This window comes from Struthio camelus, chromosome 18 (genome assembly GCF_040807025.1).
Source record: "Struthio camelus isolate bStrCam1 chromosome 18, bStrCam1.hap1, whole genome shotgun sequence".
Lineage (NCBI taxonomy): Eukaryota > Metazoa > Chordata > Aves > Struthioniformes > Struthionidae > Struthio > Struthio camelus.
Window position 1 is genome coordinate 18938797 of NC_090959.1, and position 19281 is coordinate 18958077.

Consider the following 19281-nt stretch of genomic DNA (forward strand, 5'->3'; position numbering starts at 1 on the left):
CCTGAGGATGCAGCTGTGCTGTAGAACAAAGGGGCTCCCTGAATCGAGTGACGTGAGGGAGAAGCAGAGCTGCCAGTCCTTCAAAATAAAATAGGTCTGCTTCTGAGGCTGTTGCTGATCTTCAGGTACGACTTGTGTGGGCATAGCTGTGGGGATAGGAGTTTGGATATTCAGCTCCTGTGAACCCAGCCAGATATTGAAGATGCAGAACACCGTGGTTAAGCCTAAAGCCAGAACATCCTCTGGCAAATAAATAAATCTTTTTGCTACTGTAGCTTATTGCTTCTGTGAATCTGGTTTAAGATTTATTAGCCAAAGAATAATGGTTATAGCTCTACCAGCAAACTTTATTAGGAACAGTTCCTGCTATTGCCAACTTTGGGCATTAAAATCATTAGTCAGGTCCCCAAGCTGGGTATATAAACCTTCAGTTTTTTCTTCTCCTTGTAATAAATCAGCTTGGCTTGTTTTGTTTGCTTTCCTATTCCTGAGCCTTTGAAATATGAGGTTTTCAAGTGCTTTTCAGCAGCTCCAGGGGCTAGAAATGACATGCATAATTGTTGTAAGTGAAAGCAGATGTACATGTAATTAATATGGTTTCATGGGCTGGGATATTAAGTGAGAGATCACCATCATAGTGCTCCGGAAAAATATAGCGTTTAGCAACAATGGTGCTCTTCCTGGGCGTCAACACAGCAATGAAATTATCCTGAATGTCTGGAGAAAGTGGCCAATAGCATCCAATAATCGAATAAATCTTGCCACAACCTGATGTGCCCATGTGCTCCCCAGCCATGCCTCTGCCTTGCTCTAAAGCTGCCTTATCATCCCAAGGTTCAGTTTTGGACACTGAGGTCTATTTGTGTTTTCAGTCTCTTTTTTTTTTTCTTTTAGTTTGCTGAACAACCTCTTGAGTCCACTGCAGAGACGTGTTTGGGCCTTTTGGTCAGTACGGTAGCCAGTGAAGCCACTGAAGCCAGTGACAAATGCACCTACTTGCTCCCCTCTGGTGCTCAAACATGCAGAACCTGGTGAGCAAATACCAGGTGTGCACATAACATTCATGTACTCATGTACAGTTGCATTTTGTTCAACACTTTCTCTGTATCTAAGCTTTGTCAAAACTATATTTTTTGAAAATATAATTGGCTTCAAGTCTGAAATTAGAAACCATTGTACAAATAGTGATTTTTTTTTTCTGACCCAGTGAAAAACTAACCAACTGCCATGTTCCCATAGTAACACTGCTAGAAATGGAAGAAAAACAGATAAAATATTTCTTGTTAGTAGGTGCCGTGTACTTCTGCAGCTGAGAAGTATGGGGCTGTTTTACATCCTTATAAATCGGTGGAATTTTTATTCTCTCTCAATTAAATATGAGATCGGGACTCCTATACTGGTACCAGTCCTCAGCAAGGAGAAATTCATCTATCTTTAGGTGCAAAACACTGAGGGAACAAAAAGTCAGCAGTCATACCAGAAAATGCAATATTGAAGACAATTATTTAATTGAAGTATGGAACACGGGGAAAAAAAATTCCAACACTTTTTTTGCCCAATTCTGTGCAAAAAAAAAAATTCCAGCAGCAGAATTGGAAGAGAAGGTCACTAGTGCAATGCCATTATTATCCTAAATATGAGAAAGTGTTGTTTTAGTAAAGAAAGAAAAAGATTTTTGGCATTGCATGCAATAAGAAAACATAAAGCTTGATTTAAGAGTCTGTAGAACAATTTTGCCACTGTTTTTCTCCAGGCAGAACAAATTGGATGCCAGACTTCAGCCCATCGTGATCTACTCTCCCATTTTAGGCTGTAGCTTGAGGTTACATGGGATCAAGACATAGTCCTAAGTAGAGGAAGAAACAAGTGTTGAATGACATGCTTACATAGTTCATTTTGATCTACAGGCAGTATTCTCCCTGCAGGCCAGTGGTCCTTCTAATGTGCATTTTTTTTGCTCATATTAGTGTGGTTAGAGAAGAAATCCTATCTGAAGCGATGAAGCTTGGTCTGTGAATGAACAGTACTAGAGGAGTAGGTTCAGATTTATTCTAGAGTCAGGAGATAAATGTAACCCCTAGATTCCCTGGGGCTGCAAGGAGTCTCAGGGAGACCTGGTCAGAAGGGGGCACCTTGAATTGGCTCATCAACCTGCCTCCCGCCTACTGCAGACTGTTCTATTGTGAGAGCTTAGCTGGGCTCAGCAGCTTCTCCCATAGACTGTCACCAAGCAGCGCCTCCTCCAGGCTGTTGGAGATCTATGGTAAAATCTCTTATCCCACCCGCCAGCTCCTTGGCCAGAGCCATGTGCGTGGAGGCTCTGTGTCTGACTCTGGAAGTGCCAACCCCCACAGTACTATCCCTCAGACCATCCTCGCGGGTGACCTGGCAGGGGCATGGTTGGATCTGCCCTGAAGAGGGAATGCTTGCTGCTTGCTCCAAGGGAATTAAATCAAATACAGCAGGAAGCATTTTAAGTGTGTGGTTTTTTTTTTTACCTTGTGAATGATGACATTGACGTCAGTATAGATAAAGCTGGACACGTGTGGCAGGTATATTCCTTCACTCAGGACCGCTAGGAAAAAAGAGGAAAAATACCAGTTTCAGTGCTGCCTTCATTCTTGTTTCATGTTATTATCTGCCAGAACTTTATGGGACAGAAGTACTGCTCTCAGCAGTCTGGGTTGCCAGCCCCAAGCCCTGACAAGCAGTCACAGGTCCTCACCATTCATCTGAGCCAGTATCTCCTCACGAATTGTAGACAAAAATAATTCCTCTAGTAATGCAGCCTGCCAAAGGGAAAATCCACACACTGAACTCATTTATTGTATGACTCTAAAGCAAAAGGAGAGAGAGGCAGGGACAAACAAAGAGAAGAGGTCCAGGCTTTTACAGGCCCTGGTGCAAGGAGGTGGCACGGCTGTGCTCAGCAAGGCAGGGCCCAGCTCGAAGCTGGGCTGCAGCTAATTGGGCACCTACCGGCACAGGACCCACATCAGAGGCAGCCAGGCTGAGCTCAGCATCTCTGTAAAACAAACCAACAGCAGCTCAGAAGTTGCTTGGAGGCCTTTCAGACAGGTCACCAAAGCAGAATTTTCATCAGAGGATTAAGTTCATTAGTAAGAGGCAGCTTACACATGGCTCTGAACATGATGGCCAAGTTCAGTGCCGGGTCAACAGCTTCCTCTAGCTGTGCAGAACTGAACAGGCAAATGGAGCCTGGCTTTCCTCTTAGGCACAGCGACGAGGAGATAAGGAAGTCTTAGTCCCCAGGACCCTGATTTACCAGCTTGCTGAAGCATTTGTTGCCTTGCCTTCCCATGGTTAAGCCTGTGATTTGGCTAGGCCCCCTGCTGAAACAGGCAGGCTGCGCTGGCATGGATTTGAATGAACGTGCTGGGGCGCAGGATGCTGTATGGCTGCGGTCCAGAAGCGATGGGCACTGCCAGCTTCATCGGCAGCAGCAGGGGCTGTGACAGCCTGGCAGGTCTGAGCCCTGCTGGCTGCATGCTGTGTTTGTGAACGGGGTGGTGCAAGCGTATGCTTTCACCGATGGCTCTGTCCGTGTTGTGGCGGGAGCAGGCAGAGGTGATAGGTATTAGCACATATAGGTTGCTTGTTTATGCATATGCTGTGTGCAGGGGGGAGTTGGAAGGAGAGGAATGCCGTTTCCATTTTTCTCTCTGAACTGGACTCTTACCGTTTTCCTTGGAATAGAGCTACCTCTACAATGTTCAAATTATAAAGGAAAAGAAATTCCCTGGGCTACTTTGCTTCTCCTTTCCTGTGCTGCTACTACTACTGGGGCATGTTCCCTTCCAAGGACTCAGCATATAACTGGATCCATTACTCTATCACTGCTGCAGAGATCATCATCTTTACATCGGTGACTCTAAAGAGGAGTCCTGCAGACATATCCTGCAAGTAGAGAAGAGATAACAGAATCACAATGTGAAGCAAAACATCCCATTTCAGCTTCGAATATTGGGGTGCAAGGAGCCTGTCTTGGTGTTACTACCTGCAACATGCATCTCCTGTCCTGTGCTATGCAACAGAGACAAATGCTGCTTGGGACTGTGAATGCTGTGACAGATGAAGGCTAAAATCAGCCCATTTGTAATGGCTGTAATCAGGCCAGATTCTTGGAGAAAAATGTGCTCTGCACCATGTGTAGCTGGGAAGGAGCCGTGCGTGGCGCATGCTGTGCTTGCATGGTTCACTTACCACGCTTACGCTCAGGAAGTTCTGGAAGGCCGGCGCGCCAACCCCAACGTGGACGGTGAGGAAGAGCTTCAGGGCTGCCTTGCCTTCTTCCAGCACCACCCGTGGTGAGCTCCTGAACGTGACTTTCAGCATCACGGGCAGGTCCCCTTGGAAAAGGGAGCCGATCTGCAGCAGAGGCCCAGAGGGGATTATTGTTGCGGGTCGCACTGTTCCCGTTCCTGTGCACTCGCTCCTGCAGCCCTCGCTCCTCGACCAGCGGAGCTGGGGCCAGGCGAGCTGGTGCTGTGCCTCTCAGGGTGGCAGGATGCGTAACGAACCTGGGTGATCTTCTGTGCCACAGTGGCAGTGGTCAATGGGCTCTGAAAGACAAAATACAGCTCGTTATCTGCCTGACAATTATTTGGAGCTGTTGTTTTGTGTTTCTGTGTTCTTTGCAGTCCCACGGACCCTGTGGTCAGGGCCGCACAGTTAGCACAGAGGCACCGGAGCACTCCCTGGGCATCAGCGTGGGCCAGCAGTCGTGTCCTGGTTACTCATAACGGCAAGTCTTCGAGCACTGTTTGACCAGAAGTGTTTTCTGTCTGTCAGGGTCAGCTAAGGAGGCCGGGGTGGCACAGCGCAGCTGCCCCGTGTGCTCAGATGCAGCCTTGTTCCGTGCAGGTGGTGCGGCTCCTTCGGGTGATTCAAGGGGAGCAGAACAAGCTGCTGTCGCTCCAAATGCATGTTTTTTTTACTCCCTGCTTAGTCACTTGCTCTACTCACCAGGATGGTCATGTTGAAGGCTCCAACCTTTTCCAGGGCAGAGAAGAGGCTGGTGTAGTAGTGTTCAGATAAAGCCAGGGTGAGGTGAGAAGGACTGGAGCTCGCTGCCTCGGGCACGGTGAAAGGCACGGGGCTGACTGGAAGGGGCAGCACCATCCCTGCCACGAGGAAAGTCGTCTGCAAGGGACGCAGGGAAGGAGAGACGATGTTGGAGGAGTCTCGGGACCAGCAGTATTGTGCTCCCGCCGGCAGGACAGCCCGGGCCAGGGCAGAGGAGGGACGGAGCCCCTGGCGGGGAGCGCGGCCAGCTTGGGGCGACAGCTCAGCAAGGCGCTCTCGCGAACGAGGGTCCTGCCTTAGGCCCCGTCTTCGGCAGCGCTCGCTCGCAGCACTGGGAGCCGATCAGCAGCTCCAGAGCCAAACTCCTGTCATTCTGCATGGGCTCAGCAACCACTTGTTCAGAGGAAGGTAGGAGCTAAGTGGGCAAGAGGGTGGGATTAGGAGTGGGGCTTGCGTGGATGTTGGAAAGCAAACGCTTACTTGTAAAGACACAGTGATTCCTTGCTCGGAGATCATGGGTGCAGCCAGGGGCAGGTACTGGACCTGGCAGCTCGGAGTGACAGGGAACTGAGCTGCAAACCAAGCACAGAGATTCAGCGAAACGGAGGGGAGCAGTGATGGAAGATTGGGTCTGTGATGCTTCTGGACTCCCCAGATTAGCAGGGTCAGATGCAGAGAGGAAGAGCAGAAGAATTTGTTTTGCATGTTTTACTGCCCTCCGCCTCTCTCAACGTCTGGTGAATCTGAAATAGAAACGGGAGAGAGCGCTTGTCTGACAGCCGTCCCAGGCCATTGCTGGGAAGACGTGGGCAGAGCGGGACACTGGGCAGCCTCATTTATTTGTGTTACCAGCAATACTTCAGCTCCTGAGGACTCTGCTTTCCTTTCCTCTCAGTTTCCCTTCTAAGATGTAGAGTGAAGTGCTTGCCCAGGTGCCACGCTGCGGTCAGGCAGAGCGGCTCTGCCGAGCAGACAGCCTGTGGTCACCGAGCCGCCGCCGCTGCTGTGCCTGCTGTGAGGTGGGAGCCTGGGGCATTTTGTGACCTGCCTTCAAAATGAGCCCTGTAGCCATTTATCCATAGTGAGACTTGTGCTCACCTGTCAGAGACGCTAGTTGTTCGTTTGGTAAAATGAGCAATTTGGAGACTTCCAAGCAAATCTGTGGAATAAGGAACAAAACAAAATGAGAGGTGGTAGATGAATATTTGGGGGGGGGGCGACACATCAGGCATCCACCAAACAGCCCCTGTGTTGGGCTCCAGTTTCCACACTGGCTGGGCTAAGCGCTACACAGAAGTTGCGCTCCTGTTTTTTCACCTCTATGGGTTGCTCTGCTCTTCCAGGTCAGATCTGCTTTTAGAGGAAAAATGGCAATGTTAAATTCTTCAAATGGCATCTGCTCCTTTTGGCCTTCTCCCTTGCAGGGAATGATGGGGAACATCTAGCAAAGACAGGTTTTGTAAGCACCAGATTCGCTAATGGTAACAAGCAGAACTGTATGGTTTTGTCGTCTTCTGTGTCATCTTTACAAACTTGATCTTACCTTATTGACATCAATCTCCTTGTCCACCTCCAAACTAGAAGACTTGCTGAATGAAAACAACAAAACGAAAGATGTTAGGTGAGAACGAACTCAGCCAGCTGTAAGGGAGTATCTTTTAATCTGACCTAACTAGCATCCTGAAACATTATTATGATTATGTTCTATAAATATTAAACTGTGAACCCTAATCATTTCATTACAGAACCCTAAAACACTGAAGAACTGTCATTGGACCTGCATTAAAAATGTTCATGCTACAGTGCTTAAAAAGATCTGTTTGCCTATTGGAAAATGAAACTCTGAAAATAGGAAAATAAATTTTAAAAACCCTGAAAACAGAATGAAGTTTCTGTCACAGAGATAAAGGATTTGCTTTAATCTTTATAAGCTTGTAGGGCATTGGTGGGTCAGTGGTCAAATCACCTTTATATGTGAAAATAGTTTTCTTCAGTTTCTTCTTTTACCCTTTTTACTCAGATCCCATACTTGCATGTCATCCCATATGTCTGAACAAATCAAAACTGTGGAATTGACCTTTCCAGCTCCTCAGTGCTCTGCATTTCTTCCATGCTGGGCTTGCAGGCAGAAGTTACCACCTCCAGGTTCCCTTCAGGATTCCTTTCCACATGGAGGTCTACTGGGATGGATAGTCTCACCACCTTGGAAGTTGAGCTATGCGAAGAGAAGAGACACAGATGGACTGGAGCACTGGGGCCTCCTGACTTGGGGCTGCTTCCGGTCCCGCTTGTTCCGGTCCAGCAGACCTGCCTGCTCCCATGTGCTGATTTCACTGGTTGGATTTGACTCCATTGCTCCACTTGGGAGCTGGAGGGTTTGGCTTTGCTTTGAGCCCCATGACCGGAGGTAAGGAACAGCGGATGAGCCATTTCCCCCATTGCAGCCGCGCAGTTCCTGGTACTCACGGGGAGACTATGACGCCAAGGTCTACATCGATGCTCAGCCGCAGCCCGGCATCAGGGATGAGTGACAGAGAGAGGTCGACAACTTTGACGGAGTCAATTTGGTTCCTGCTTGGGTGGAAATGAAGGTGTTAGGAGAATAGTGCAGAGAAATGTGCAATCCCTAGTTGCGCTTCCAATGGACAAACACCAGAAATCTGTGGGATGTGCACAGTGTATAAGTAAAACAGTCCCTCCGAGTGGCACCTGAGCTGCTGCTGTTAGACCTCAAACACCTCTTTGTCTTGGCCTAAGTAGCAGCTGTATAAAACATGCAGGTCTGGATAATAGGCCAGAGGGTGTGTCTCAGTCTTGGAGTCTAATCCAGGCCATCACCTAAAAAAAAAACCAAGTTAGTAAATCCTATAGCCAGGCATGTCCTGTGCACTGCTACTGTGAATTCAAAAGAAAACTGGAGTTAATTTATTTTCCTACTAATAATACTTGTCCTGCTGACCGTTTGCTCACATTTTTCCCTTTTTCTGTTTTAGTGCAATGCGTTTGCCCGATCTGAGCTCTTTTTAATTCAGTTTTCCTGCTTGGTTTAGTGGCTTAGGGTGAAACAGCTGCAATAAAATTTGTCAATTCTGCTGCCTAAAGAGGGGAGTCCCAGCTGCTCATCTTGAATCCCAGCGTTGCTTGGGTAAGAACGTAGTGCATCGTCTCTCCAGGAGCTCTTCTCTAAACTGGTATTTAAAATAGGCATGTTAATTTCCATGAGGATTTTTGCCATTGCTGGGGCCCTTTTGTAATGATAGTCAAAGTGTTCCAGTTAAACAGCAACATGAACTAGTGGGGTAATGGGAAAGCCTTGACAAGGCAGAGTCGTGGACTCACCTGGTGGGTTTCGGGGAACCAAGAAGCAGATCTGAGACTCTTGGGGCCATTAGGTCCTGCATTAGGATTGTCTCCGCATGCTGTTTTGAAACTTCAGCAACTGTGCAATAGGGCAGATATTTTATTAGACCTTCCTGAACTTGTGGTCTCATGGGCAGAGCAAGGACTGGGCTCTGTCCAGGTGACACATTTTTGTCTCTTATAAATCCTACTGTTACTAGCTATAGAAAAGGGATGACGAAAATGAGCTAATGAAAGGCATAAGTTAATGGTGGCAGTTGGGTCAAAAGTATGTGGTGAAGTATTTCATTTCCCGACTGAAAGAAGCTTCTGCCCCCCGCCCCCGCCCCCCCCCCCCCCTTACTAACAGTGAAGTTTGTGAGACACAGGGTCTGTACTTACTGTAACTCAATCCTGATGGGCTGAGTATCCCTCCGCAATCAGGTGACTTGGTGGCGAGAGCTGGCGCCAAGAGGCTCAGAACGATGCCCAGGGTGCAGATCTTCCCCATGCTGGTGCCTGGAAGAGGACGACACACACAGCAGCCTGGTCAGGGCGGCACGGCCTCGGCCTGGCAGGTTGAGGTGGGGAGCGAGAGGGTGGACCAGGACTCAAGTTCCCAGGTGGGGTTTGTGGTCCTGAGCTAGTCAATGGGGATTTCTCTCAAGCAAGGCAGTGTGCAGTGCTTGAAATAGTCATGGGTCCTCTGGTTCACCTCAAACTGAGCTTCCTTGCAGTTTATTTTCAGCTTTTGTTAAAAACAAAAATGCATCGCTCTCACGTAGTACCTGGGGACTTGAAGGCACTAAAAGAAGGCTCAGCCTTGAAAGCCTCCTGCAAGTATAAAAGCTGGAGCGTGTTTGCAGCAATATCATGCCCAATGAAGATTCTGTAACGGCCTACAACTGATATAAAAACCCATAAATAAACAATAATTAAAATTAGTTGAAAAAAAAGAAGTTATGGAGGACGCTGAGATGAAATAAAAAAAGTGAGAATGTTCTCTAACTCTCTGAAAACTTGTTGGAATTGTTTATAGTGCTCTTATAATGTAAAGAGAATAAGTCATTCGGAAAGTTTAATCTGAGTAAAAAAATATATGTATTTGTATCAGTCTTTGCAGAGAGAGGACTTCTGATCAAACTGACCCTTACAGAGATATACCAAAGGGAATACAAGCGATGCTTAGTTCTATCTATTCGTTTTATAAATGAATCTTTACCTTTTCTGGCCGATCTTCCCATTCTTCTTACTCGGTCTATGTCTTGCTGTGGCCACATCAAGGGATTGTGCATGCTTTATATATCTTCATAACCCAGAAATTGGCAGAGAGGGGTAGAAACCAGGAGGATATTTTGGGTGGAGACACTTTGTTTTATATACCATTTTTATTGTTTCCCCATATATTTGATTACATTGGCCATTGACCTAACAAGGTAAAATATTGAACAACAGGTGTTAGGGCAGGTTGCCTTTTATTGTGATGTTATTAAGCTGCACAAAGAAAGGTCTCTGGACGGAGGGTGCCAAGAAATCAAACATTGTTAGAAAGCGAACGTTGGTTTCTTTGCTCTACAGCCATGATTTCTTCTGACCACCCCGGAGGCAGCGTCTGTGCAACGGCCACACTAAGAAGAACGAGTCGCGTGGAGCTTCCTGCTAGGCAGCTCAAATCAGAAGTGCTGAGACTTGGACACCTAAGGCAGAAGGTGGTCTTGGAAATACAGCAAGGATGCGCTCCTGCAAGGCTATATGAACCGCTTGTTGCTTTTGCTCAGGCCCATTACCAGTCTGATAAGGCAACAGGAGTGTTTCCATTGAGTTCAGTGAGTTTTAAACCAGGCAGAAGGTCAGGCTTTTTGAAGGTATTGTCTCTAACCTCCAGAACAGCCACTTGTGATAATTCCTGCCTGCCTTTACCCCATTCCCAAGCAAAAGCCACTGGCAATATTTACAGTAACTGATAAAAAATGGTGGATTATGTTCACCCTCTTTGACACTGTAGGGACTATGAGCAGTGAAAGCATTCGTGGAAGGGATTAAGAGTCCTCTTCCTTCATGTGCTGTCTTCTCCCAAGCCAACCTGAAGCTGAGCCTTGAGAGAAAGAATGAATTTGGGACAAATAATGTGATTTGTATCATAGGCCTGACTGTTTTCTGCACTACAAGAACAGCATCCTGTTGCTGACTTTTGCTTTAGGGGTATTTTGCGCACTGCCCGTCTGCTGGCAGCCCCAAGCCCACTTTGTGTGTTATCCATGCTGACCAGACGTGGTGAGAAAGGGCACTATCACTCCACTGATCTCAGTCCCACTCAGCACTGGCCTCACTAGTTGAGGCTCAGCTTTGGGCCCACGTGTTCTCCTGGCTTCCTTTTGGCTTGGAGAATGGAGCATAGACTGTCTGCAAAATGCCATGTAAAAGCATGTTCTGACTTTCTCTTTTCCTGATATTTGTGATATTGACTTGGAGGCGTGGTCGGTCTTCCAGAGAGGGTTGAGTTGCCTGTTTTGGTTTGAATCCTTTGACTGTAGGATATCCTGTTCAGTGCTTGTTGATACACCTGCTGTGCCTTGGGAGGCAACTATTGTCCTTTGTGCGTTGGCTAAGTGAGTTATTGGGCTCTGGTTCCAGGTGCATTTTGACACGTTGAGAGAAGTGTTTGGCTCTCACTAACATTATGGTGCTTTCATTCTAAGTAAGACAGAGAGATGCCGAGAAGAAAGGCAGAGTTTCAGCCACATTGTGTATTTCCATTGAAGGTATCCAAATAGCAGAGTCAAGAGACGCTGCATATCAAGCTATACATCTGAAAGTCTATAAGAAGGAGAGCAGAATTTATGCTTTTACACTGATGTTATGCAGCCCATTTAGAGGCAACAAATGCATTCAGAAAAGTAAATCCATTGGAAAGACTGTAAACTGCAGATGAGTTGCCTAGGGATGTGAGAGGCGTTTCTTGGCATCTTGCATTGATAGGGACATGGCTAGGTCTTAACAAAAGTCTCTAAGAAATAAGTCTTCACTGTTTTGTAGAGCAGTAATTGGAAATTGCCTCCCTGCAAAGCCTCGTTCCCATGTAGGTAATACCGGTAGCTCTTTCCAAAGCAGCACTTGAGATTTATCTGTGGATTGTTGTTATCCCTTGCACTGCTGTAAATGATAAACTGAAGGGACGAGAAGGCACCATGGTGCTTAGACATGGATTTTCTTCTCCTGAAGTGCTGTTCTATACCTGACAGTCTCTGTGGAGGTTTAATTAGATGTCAACTTATAGCATAATAACTGATCAAGTTACTAGCACAAAAGTCTCTTTCTGGCTTGATGGGCTCTTAAATGGGAGTTATCTATGAATCTTACTTTCCTGTTAGATAAGATGTAAATCTTCTTGTCTGTGCTTAGTAGAGAGTCACCAAGTATATCATTAAGAGGGAGGTAATGACAGATTAAGCCTCATGACACACTTTATATAGAAATGAAGAGAAGGAATACCTTATTTGGTGCTGCAGAATCACACCTGGCAGTGATCTTCCACAGCAGGGTAGACGCTGCAGTCAGCTGGCCATGTGTCATGTTGGGTGAGGAATCCCAGAGACGGGAGAGGTGCGTACGCTCTGGCAGCTGCTAGCTCTAACTAAGACGGCACGGATGACCACCCCAAAGGCAGGAGTAAGGTTAGACCAGGAACAAGATCCGTGTGGCCTGTTTTGCGGTCTGGTGGGACCACAGCTCTCTCTCGGCATGCCAGTGATGGCTGGGGCTCACAAGCCTGTTCTCTGCTCTGAGTGCGCGATAGTTCTTGTGAATCTCGTTCCAGCCCTGCTGAAATCAGTAGGAATATTACTGAGATTCTCAGTTACCACTGGGTTATCAGCTGATCACTAGCCCTCTCTCAGAGTTTGCGTCAGCTCCATGAACCTTTGGGGACGCGTATGAGCTACTCAACCTGGGTGAGAATCACAATTTAAGTATGTGTCCCCAGAAGCAGAATTTCCCCTCAAGGTCTTTGCTTTCTCCCTCTCCCACTTCTTTCTGTGCTGTGTTGTTAAACAGGTCATTTTTTTCTCTTTCAAACCCAACATGCAAAGCCCCAGTTGGCTCTTCCTGGGTGTTGAGCAAGAAAGTTGGCTTCATGCATGCTAGGAACATTTACTTGATACCTGAGGCTCAAGAACTTAGCCAGGCTTTCAAATTTATTAGTGAAATTATTTATGTTGGAAGATGTCAGAAACACAGGGATTAGTTTTAGATCAGAATAGTTACTCAGTCCTTTAATCCTTTCATTTTTCTCTCTTTCTCAGGCAGGATTTTCATATATATAGGCTGTTTCTTGCCTGTCTCCAGAAGATCAGTGCAAAGCTTAGACAACCTTTGGGAACTCTCCTTCAGGAAAGAACCTAACAAGGTGACAACAGTGCATTTTCTTGAAGAAGCTGCTGTTGCTGTGAAGTGCTGCAGCTCATGTCGTTATGATGGGGGCAAATGAGATGTGCAGGGCCAAGCTGGAGCAGACTGGAGGAGCTGTGTTTATAGTCTTTGGCGAGTCTATTTGTGCTCATTAAGAATTGTACCATTGCCATGCCAACAGCCATCCGTGCGCTCCTGCTGCTGCTGGGCCAGGGCTTGAGGGGGGCGTAGACCTAGCAGGCTGTGTGCTCAGTTAGGCTTCTCTAGCCCTTTCTCCACCTACAGTTTTTTGTTTACAAAAAAATGCTGTGAGCAGCTCTAGGGCTTAAGGAATAGGAAGACTGAGCACTCTGCTTTGGTAGACGCCACGGGGCAGTTTAGGTGGACGGTGCAGAAGGCAGGCATGTCCTAATGGTCCTGCTGTGTAGTGTTCACAGATGTTTGAGTTTTTGGGAGTGATTCTTGTTTCTCTCTGATTTTTGGCTAGTGTAGCTCTGCTGACTTGCATGGACCCCCATTTCCTTTCCTTTGGTGTAATTGCAGAATTTAGCCCTCATCGTTCAGTTTTCTCTCTTTGGGAATTAACTCCAGCTAATTGTCTCTTTCTGTTTAAGCCAGTGCGCTCATTTAAACCTGTCACTTCTGGGAGCTTTGTGAACAATGGTACTGGATCTGAAGATATCAAGGTCTTGGTGCATTTTATTCCTTGGTGGTTGGCTGGCATTGTCACACGGAGCTGATAATCCAGGGGCTATCATCAAGATTGATATTGGAACGATTGATCATGGTAAGCGAAAGAGCCACGTTCACATCCATCCTCAGGGCAGATCTGTACATTTGTGCAGACAGGCAGGATGTGGTGCACTGACTGTATCACAAAAAGGGAAGCCATCTTCCTCTTCCATATGACCTGTGTCTTTAAGCATGTTAACAGCTGCCGAGTGTTGCCAGGAAGGTGAATTCCCACGCTCTGCCTACATGCGGACCTGAGCCAGCTGCGTGGCTTTCTGCAACTGGAGCACTGCTCTTGTGGTGTAGGAGGGCAGCTGAGGACTTGCTGCTGGGGTATTTCCGAGTGATACAGAGCCAGCTTCTCCCTCTTGGGGACTCAGCATGGGAAGAGCGTTGCCACGGCCCCTCTGTGCCGCCTCCACCCAGCACCGAGCATCAGCCCTAAGCCACAACCTGGGAAAGCTCTAAAGCATCTTTGAATTGTGCCAGAGCCAACACCTGCAGCAGGAAAAAGGTGGTCTGAAACCACACCGTAACCTTCTCAGGCTTGTCCTGAGTTTAGCTCTGCCAGACTGGAATGCCAAATGTTTATGCCTGGCTTTTGTCGCGTTACCTCCCTTAACCTGCGGCAAGAGTCACTTTCTTGTGGGCTTTGCTTTGAAGGAGGGAAAATGTAATTGTAACCACAAACAGGACCCCAGCCCTGGGTGGGCTCCCTGGTGAGGGAGCATAACGATCGTCTCCGAGATGTTTTGGTACATTGAGGTGGGAACCTGAATATCTGCCCCATATTTCATGTCTAAAATTAAAATGTATGCACAGCAAGTAGCTGCTGAGCTTGAATCACTGAGGTACTGCAAAGATTTCCAGGAGTTGGACATTTATAGCACATGAAGCATCCTCATTGTGTCTGTGTTTATTGGAATGGTTATATTTTAATAACAGTGCTTTAAAGGGTATTATGGGGAGTTCAAAGTTCCCTCACCCTCCTACATAGTCTTCTCCCTGGTCCTGGCAGATGGGGATTTTGTGCTAAACTCTTTTTGTCTTGTGCAATTGTTCCAGCGGTCTCCACTGCATTGACTGAGAATGATGTTCTTCGGAAAATGGCAGAGGAAGCAACAAAAAAAAAGCCAAACAGCAAACTCATCAAAGGTATCTCAGGGTGAGTTATAATCAGCACATTACACCAAGAGTCTGAAGCTGGAAATTATGAAATAAAAGCAGAAGGTTCAGAAGCATCAGCCTGGAGGCAGAAACAAATCACTCCCCACTAACAAGCGTGATATTAGAGCTGGTGATTTTCTGCATGGTTGTGTCTACAAATACATGGAGCAACTATAACTTAAAGGCAACAAAGCATGTCAGCTCCTGCTTCAAAGCTGTCTGCAGATTACTTCTGTGATTCTGCAGTATCTGGGTGGGAGGTTTGCTCTCAAAGCTATGTGTGTCCATTTTTTTGTGAATAATATCCTGAGGGAAACCCAGAATTTCTGGGGGATCAGAGCCATCCCTGAATCTGGTAAATAGTTCTGGACAAAAGAATGGAGAAGTTTTAAATACCAAAACTTTTCTTTCAGCTTTTTCAAAGTTAAACTTTGCAATCTTTTTATTATGAAGAAGCATACTTTTAAATTTAAAAATGGATCTGAATTGCAAGAAAAAAGTTTAAACAAAAAGGTGAAAGAATAAAGATGGTAATGGCAATATCAAAAACAGGTTTACTTTAATTTAAAAAGTCAGACCTGGCTGTTCCAATAGCACCTTTTTCTAGTTCTTTTCCTCCATTTTTTATTTTTTTCCCCCACAGGGTAAAAGTGAAAGATATCCATCCCCCTGTGATAACATTGACACTCTCACCAGGAACGGGGCTTTTCATGGCTGTGCTAGTCCAAATGACCATTGCTGGGAAAAGGTGAGTGGGAAGCTGTGTGCTGGCCAAGAAGCATCCCTCCGTTTGCCTGGTCCCACTGGTGGCTTGAGCCACGGGGCTCCCACGGGACGAGGGAGCAGCTGTCGCGAGCAGGTCTCCATGTCAAGGCATTCTTCAAGGTTGCCAGGGTTGCTCTGTGCACATGCACTCGCTGCAAGCTCCAGTTCTCAGCACTTTCCCTCACTAGCTTCTCCAGGGGCCTTTCCAGGACTCCTGGTCCCTTTTTGCAGTCTTGGGGGTTCCCAGTACAAAGTGCTGCAGCTCTGGGCACTAGCCACATGTTAACCCCCAAGCCACCACTTATATTAACATCTGAAAGAGCAGAAAGGATTTACATGATGTAGAAAGTTGATCTGAAATAAAGTTTTTTCAGGCACTTCAGGAAGGCAGCTCACTACAATCTAGGCACTGGCTGACTTTTACTCCTAAATGATAGCAGTGCAGGGTGACGGTTCTCCCAGGGAGGGTTTATCCTGAGTTAACTGGGTTTTGTTCTGTGCAGCTTTTTAGGAGGAAACTTGGAAATCAAAGTGGCAGCAAACTTGACTGCAAACAACAGGCTTTCACAGACTGCTTTGGGCATCCCCAAGTTCAGCTCCGAAAACTGCCACGTTTCTCTTATTAGTGTTAAAACCAACCTCCCTAGCAGGTGAGTGCCAAAGACAGCTTCCCTCCCCACTGTAAAGGACTATTCTGATAATTTGCAAAATTAATAATACCTAGCAAGTATATAAGAGCATTTTTAAATGGGATTCTTTCAGTCTTCAGGTGTGGGTTTCTGCAGAACACAGGTACTATTCACCGCAAATGTTTGTTCAGTGAAGACCTTAATTTTTCCATTAAGAAAACCGCAATGCTTTATGCACAAAAGTACAGGCCAGTCTCATCTATTTTATCTCATGTGATACTCACTTTTGACATGAGTCCTCGTTTCAGTGCTGTCCTCCTGGGATAGCAGAACTTCTTTTAGTCACACAAGCTTTCTGGTTTATTTAAAACCAGAAGGCACCATTCATGAGAAGAGATTTGTAAACAGAGAAAATATCTCTAAATATCAGACATATTTTAGACTAATCTTTATCAGATAGGATACTTTAGTGTTTGACACTGTTGCCTTTTGATCTTTGGTAAATAATTACTATGCTGTTTATAATGACTGTGTTGGTTTGCTGACATGTTATCTCTGCCCAGCGTGCTGCCTAAAGTCCTGAACAAGTTTCTGGATAGCACTCTTCAGAAAGTGCTGCCAGGTCTGGTAAGTCCAATCCTCATTTGATCCTTGTTTTTTAGAGATCTTTTCCTCTTCACTGCTCAGTAACAGTTTTCTTAGTTTTGCCAGCTAAAGGATCATACAAATTGGCAAAAGTGAACATTTCAAGCATTTATTTCTGGGAGCCTAGTGCTTTTGTGCAATCAGCACCTGCAGCAAAGGTCCTGTCGCTGCCTAAAGCCTTGACATCTAGGGCAAGACGGTTAGGGATGTGCTGTTGGGCAGTGCTGACCTTGATGCTGAGCGCATTTCTTCCTAAAGGCTTGTCATCTGCAACTGCTTAACATATGTCATAACGCTGGTCTGGTGTAATTTGATGTCTGTGGTTGGGTCTGGCCCTTCATTCAGTTTAAACCAGACTTATTCCAGAATAACCTAATTCAGTTAGGGATAAAGAAAACTGAGAGAAGCCCCTCTCCAGATAATTATGAGTGGAGGGTCCTGGTGCTGGTAGCTGTGCCAGTCTGGCAGCCGTGAAACTATGCTTCTGCCAGAAGTCTCAGTTCAGGGTTTTCTCACAAGTTTTCTTCTTGTCTTGCAGCTATGTCCAGCTGTGAATGCGGTGCTCGGCCTTGTGAATGCAAAATTGACCACCATGACCTGTAAGTTCTCATCCATTTCTTTCCCTTTCTTAGCAAGAGACCAGTACAGAAATGTCAGAGCAGGTAACTTGCTTTAAAACATCCCTCTTTACTTCCATGCAGCTGAGATCTCTCTCGGAACTGCTGGGACCCTCAGATATGCTTTGCTGAATCCACCAACAACAAGTGAAACTTTCATACAGTTGGATTTAAAGGTGAGTGCTGCTGCCTGGCACTGTGGTCCGAGTGATATTTATGACATCCATTTGCTTGGAAGCATAGTCCCTCCTGGCCTTGGCAGCAGAGGCTTTGGAAGGGGGTTAGGTGTGTGCTGTTTGCGTTGTACCACCTAGCCGCTTTCTTGGCCTGTCATTTTCTGTGGAGTTTATTGCTCTCTCTGTTTTACTACTGAGACTATATAGAGATTGAATGTGTATATTCAAAAGTGTTCTGGGACACGATCCTGTGCAATGTGCTCTAGGTGACCCTGCATGAGCAGGGGTGTTGGACTATATGATCTCCAGAGGTCACTTCCAACCTCAACTGTTCTGTGATTCTGAATCCTTGTATTGATCCAAATACAAATGCTGGAACCGGGCCTGTGCCATCTCTGACATGACAGTTTTTACTGGTCCTTTTAGACCATTCTCCACCAAAAAGAGGGAGATGAGCTTGACCTTCCCACAGACCAGCCGCCTCTTACTTCTCTGCCACCAAAGAAAGAAGCTGCTACCCAGCTCATCCTGTCTGCAAATTTCTTGAGTACGGAGCTCCGTATTATGCAGGCGTCCTTCAGCCTGGACATCAGGGATAACATGGTGGGTAATTTGGGCTTGAGATTTTCCTCTAGAGGCCACTAAAGAAATCTGTACCCCTGTTCAAGACAGATCCATTTTTTTTTAATCATTCTCTTGCACTGGCTGCTGCTTGCAGTCACGTGTGTAGACTCCCAGAGCCTGTAATCTTGTAATCTGCCTCATGCTTTACTGCTGCAGCAAAGCGTCTGCCCAGTGGGTAGCTTGGGCTGGGAGTCGACGGGTCTTGCAAGGTGCAAAGACAGTATTTCCATGTCCTCTCACCTGCTGTATGGAGCGTGGTGGAGGGAGAGGGTGCACCACAAGGGAGCAAGGTAGAGGAGAGCGATACCTCCTGGCAGCCCCCAGTGGCTCAGAGCAGCTCCAGCAGACACCAGCCAGGGCAATCCTGAAACTCCTTCAGCTCATAGCATGCTCCAGCCACAAGAGGTCACAAGAATTTTACAGCCTTTGCCTGTCTCTCTTCCCTTCCCCATTCTAAATCTTTTTCCCTGAAGTGAGTGCATTGACTCCCTGCCCTGTGACGTTTTATTGACAGGTTCTTGGGCTTCTCCCACTGGTGACATCGATGCTCGGAGCCCTCATCCCCGAGGTGGGTGGACTTCACTTAATCCTACAGACCTCGGGGTCGTCTCAAGCTATTTATAGCAGCAGATAACACTGATCTCTGTCCACCCACTGTGGCCATTCACAAGGACATGCTGGGAACATTTCCCCCAATGTCAAACTGGTGCTCTCTCCATTTTATTAATAAAACTTTTTAAAATAAAAATTATTTATGGAGCATGCTAAATAACGTGGACCAGATTGTCCACAAAAGTTGCAGAGGATGTCTGGCTCCCATTGAATTAATGAATGTTACCAGAGCTCAGCACCCATCAGGATAATCCCCAGAGGAGTGCATGGGAAAAGAAAGATCGTAATAATAATAATAATCAGCTTCTGCCCTTCCTAACTGCAGGAGAAGGAACTGAGTAGTAGAAATAGCTCTTGCTTGTTCAAGGTACCTGGAAGCTCCAGAGAATGACAAAAAAGGGCCTTGTGTTTCCTTTAGATGAAGAATGATTAAAGGCCAGTAAGAGACTTCTCCAAGACGACCAGTTACCTGATAACTGGGGAGGCTTTCTGCCTGCTTTAGAGCACTGCTGCCCTTCCCAG

General features: G+C 46.5%; 2 protein-coding genes across 3 annotated transcripts in view; one reads left to right on the plus strand and one right to left on the minus strand.

Moving 5' to 3' along the window:
- BPIFB6 (BPI fold containing family B member 6) overlaps positions 1-19281 on the plus strand; it is a 22141-nt gene continuing 2860 nt past the window's right edge. The window contains exons 1-13 of one of the 2 annotated variants that reach the window (XM_068912278.1): positions 7322-7453; positions 8097-8191; positions 9964-10094; positions 12687-12790; positions 13411-13579; positions 14590-14689; positions 15335-15439; positions 15960-16106; positions 16649-16712; positions 17269-17329; positions 17432-17523; positions 17950-18126; positions 18662-18715. In XM_068912278.1, coding sequence (XP_068768379.1) covers positions 13453-13579; positions 14590-14689; positions 15335-15439; positions 15960-16106; positions 16649-16712; positions 17269-17329; positions 17432-17523; positions 17950-18126; positions 18662-18715 — 927 coding nt within the window. In that variant the 5' untranslated portion in view covers positions 7322-7453; positions 8097-8191; positions 9964-10094; positions 12687-12790; positions 13411-13452. Of the gene's footprint in view, positions 126-7321; positions 7454-8096; positions 8192-9963; positions 10095-12686; positions 12791-13410; positions 13580-14589; positions 14690-15334; positions 15440-15959; positions 16107-16648; positions 16713-17268; positions 17330-17431; positions 17524-17949; positions 18127-18661; positions 18716-19281 lie in introns of those variants that run through there. The other variant, XM_068912279.1, reaches the window with a different exon arrangement.
- Positions 2299-9629, minus strand: LOC104140710 (protein TENP). The gene is made up of 15 exons (XM_068912286.1): positions 9608-9629; positions 8788-8904; positions 8386-8485; positions 7513-7617; positions 7124-7261; positions 6590-6635; positions 6145-6205; positions 5527-5618; positions 4987-5163; positions 4542-4583; positions 4225-4389; positions 3851-3918; positions 2980-3025; positions 2726-2789; positions 2299-2575 (listed from the first exon to the last, which is right to left on the minus strand). The coding sequence occupies exons 1-15, from the start codon at positions 9627-9629 to the stop codon at positions 2448-2450; spliced, it is 1371 nt and encodes a 456-aa protein (XP_068768387.1). The 3' UTR covers positions 2299-2447.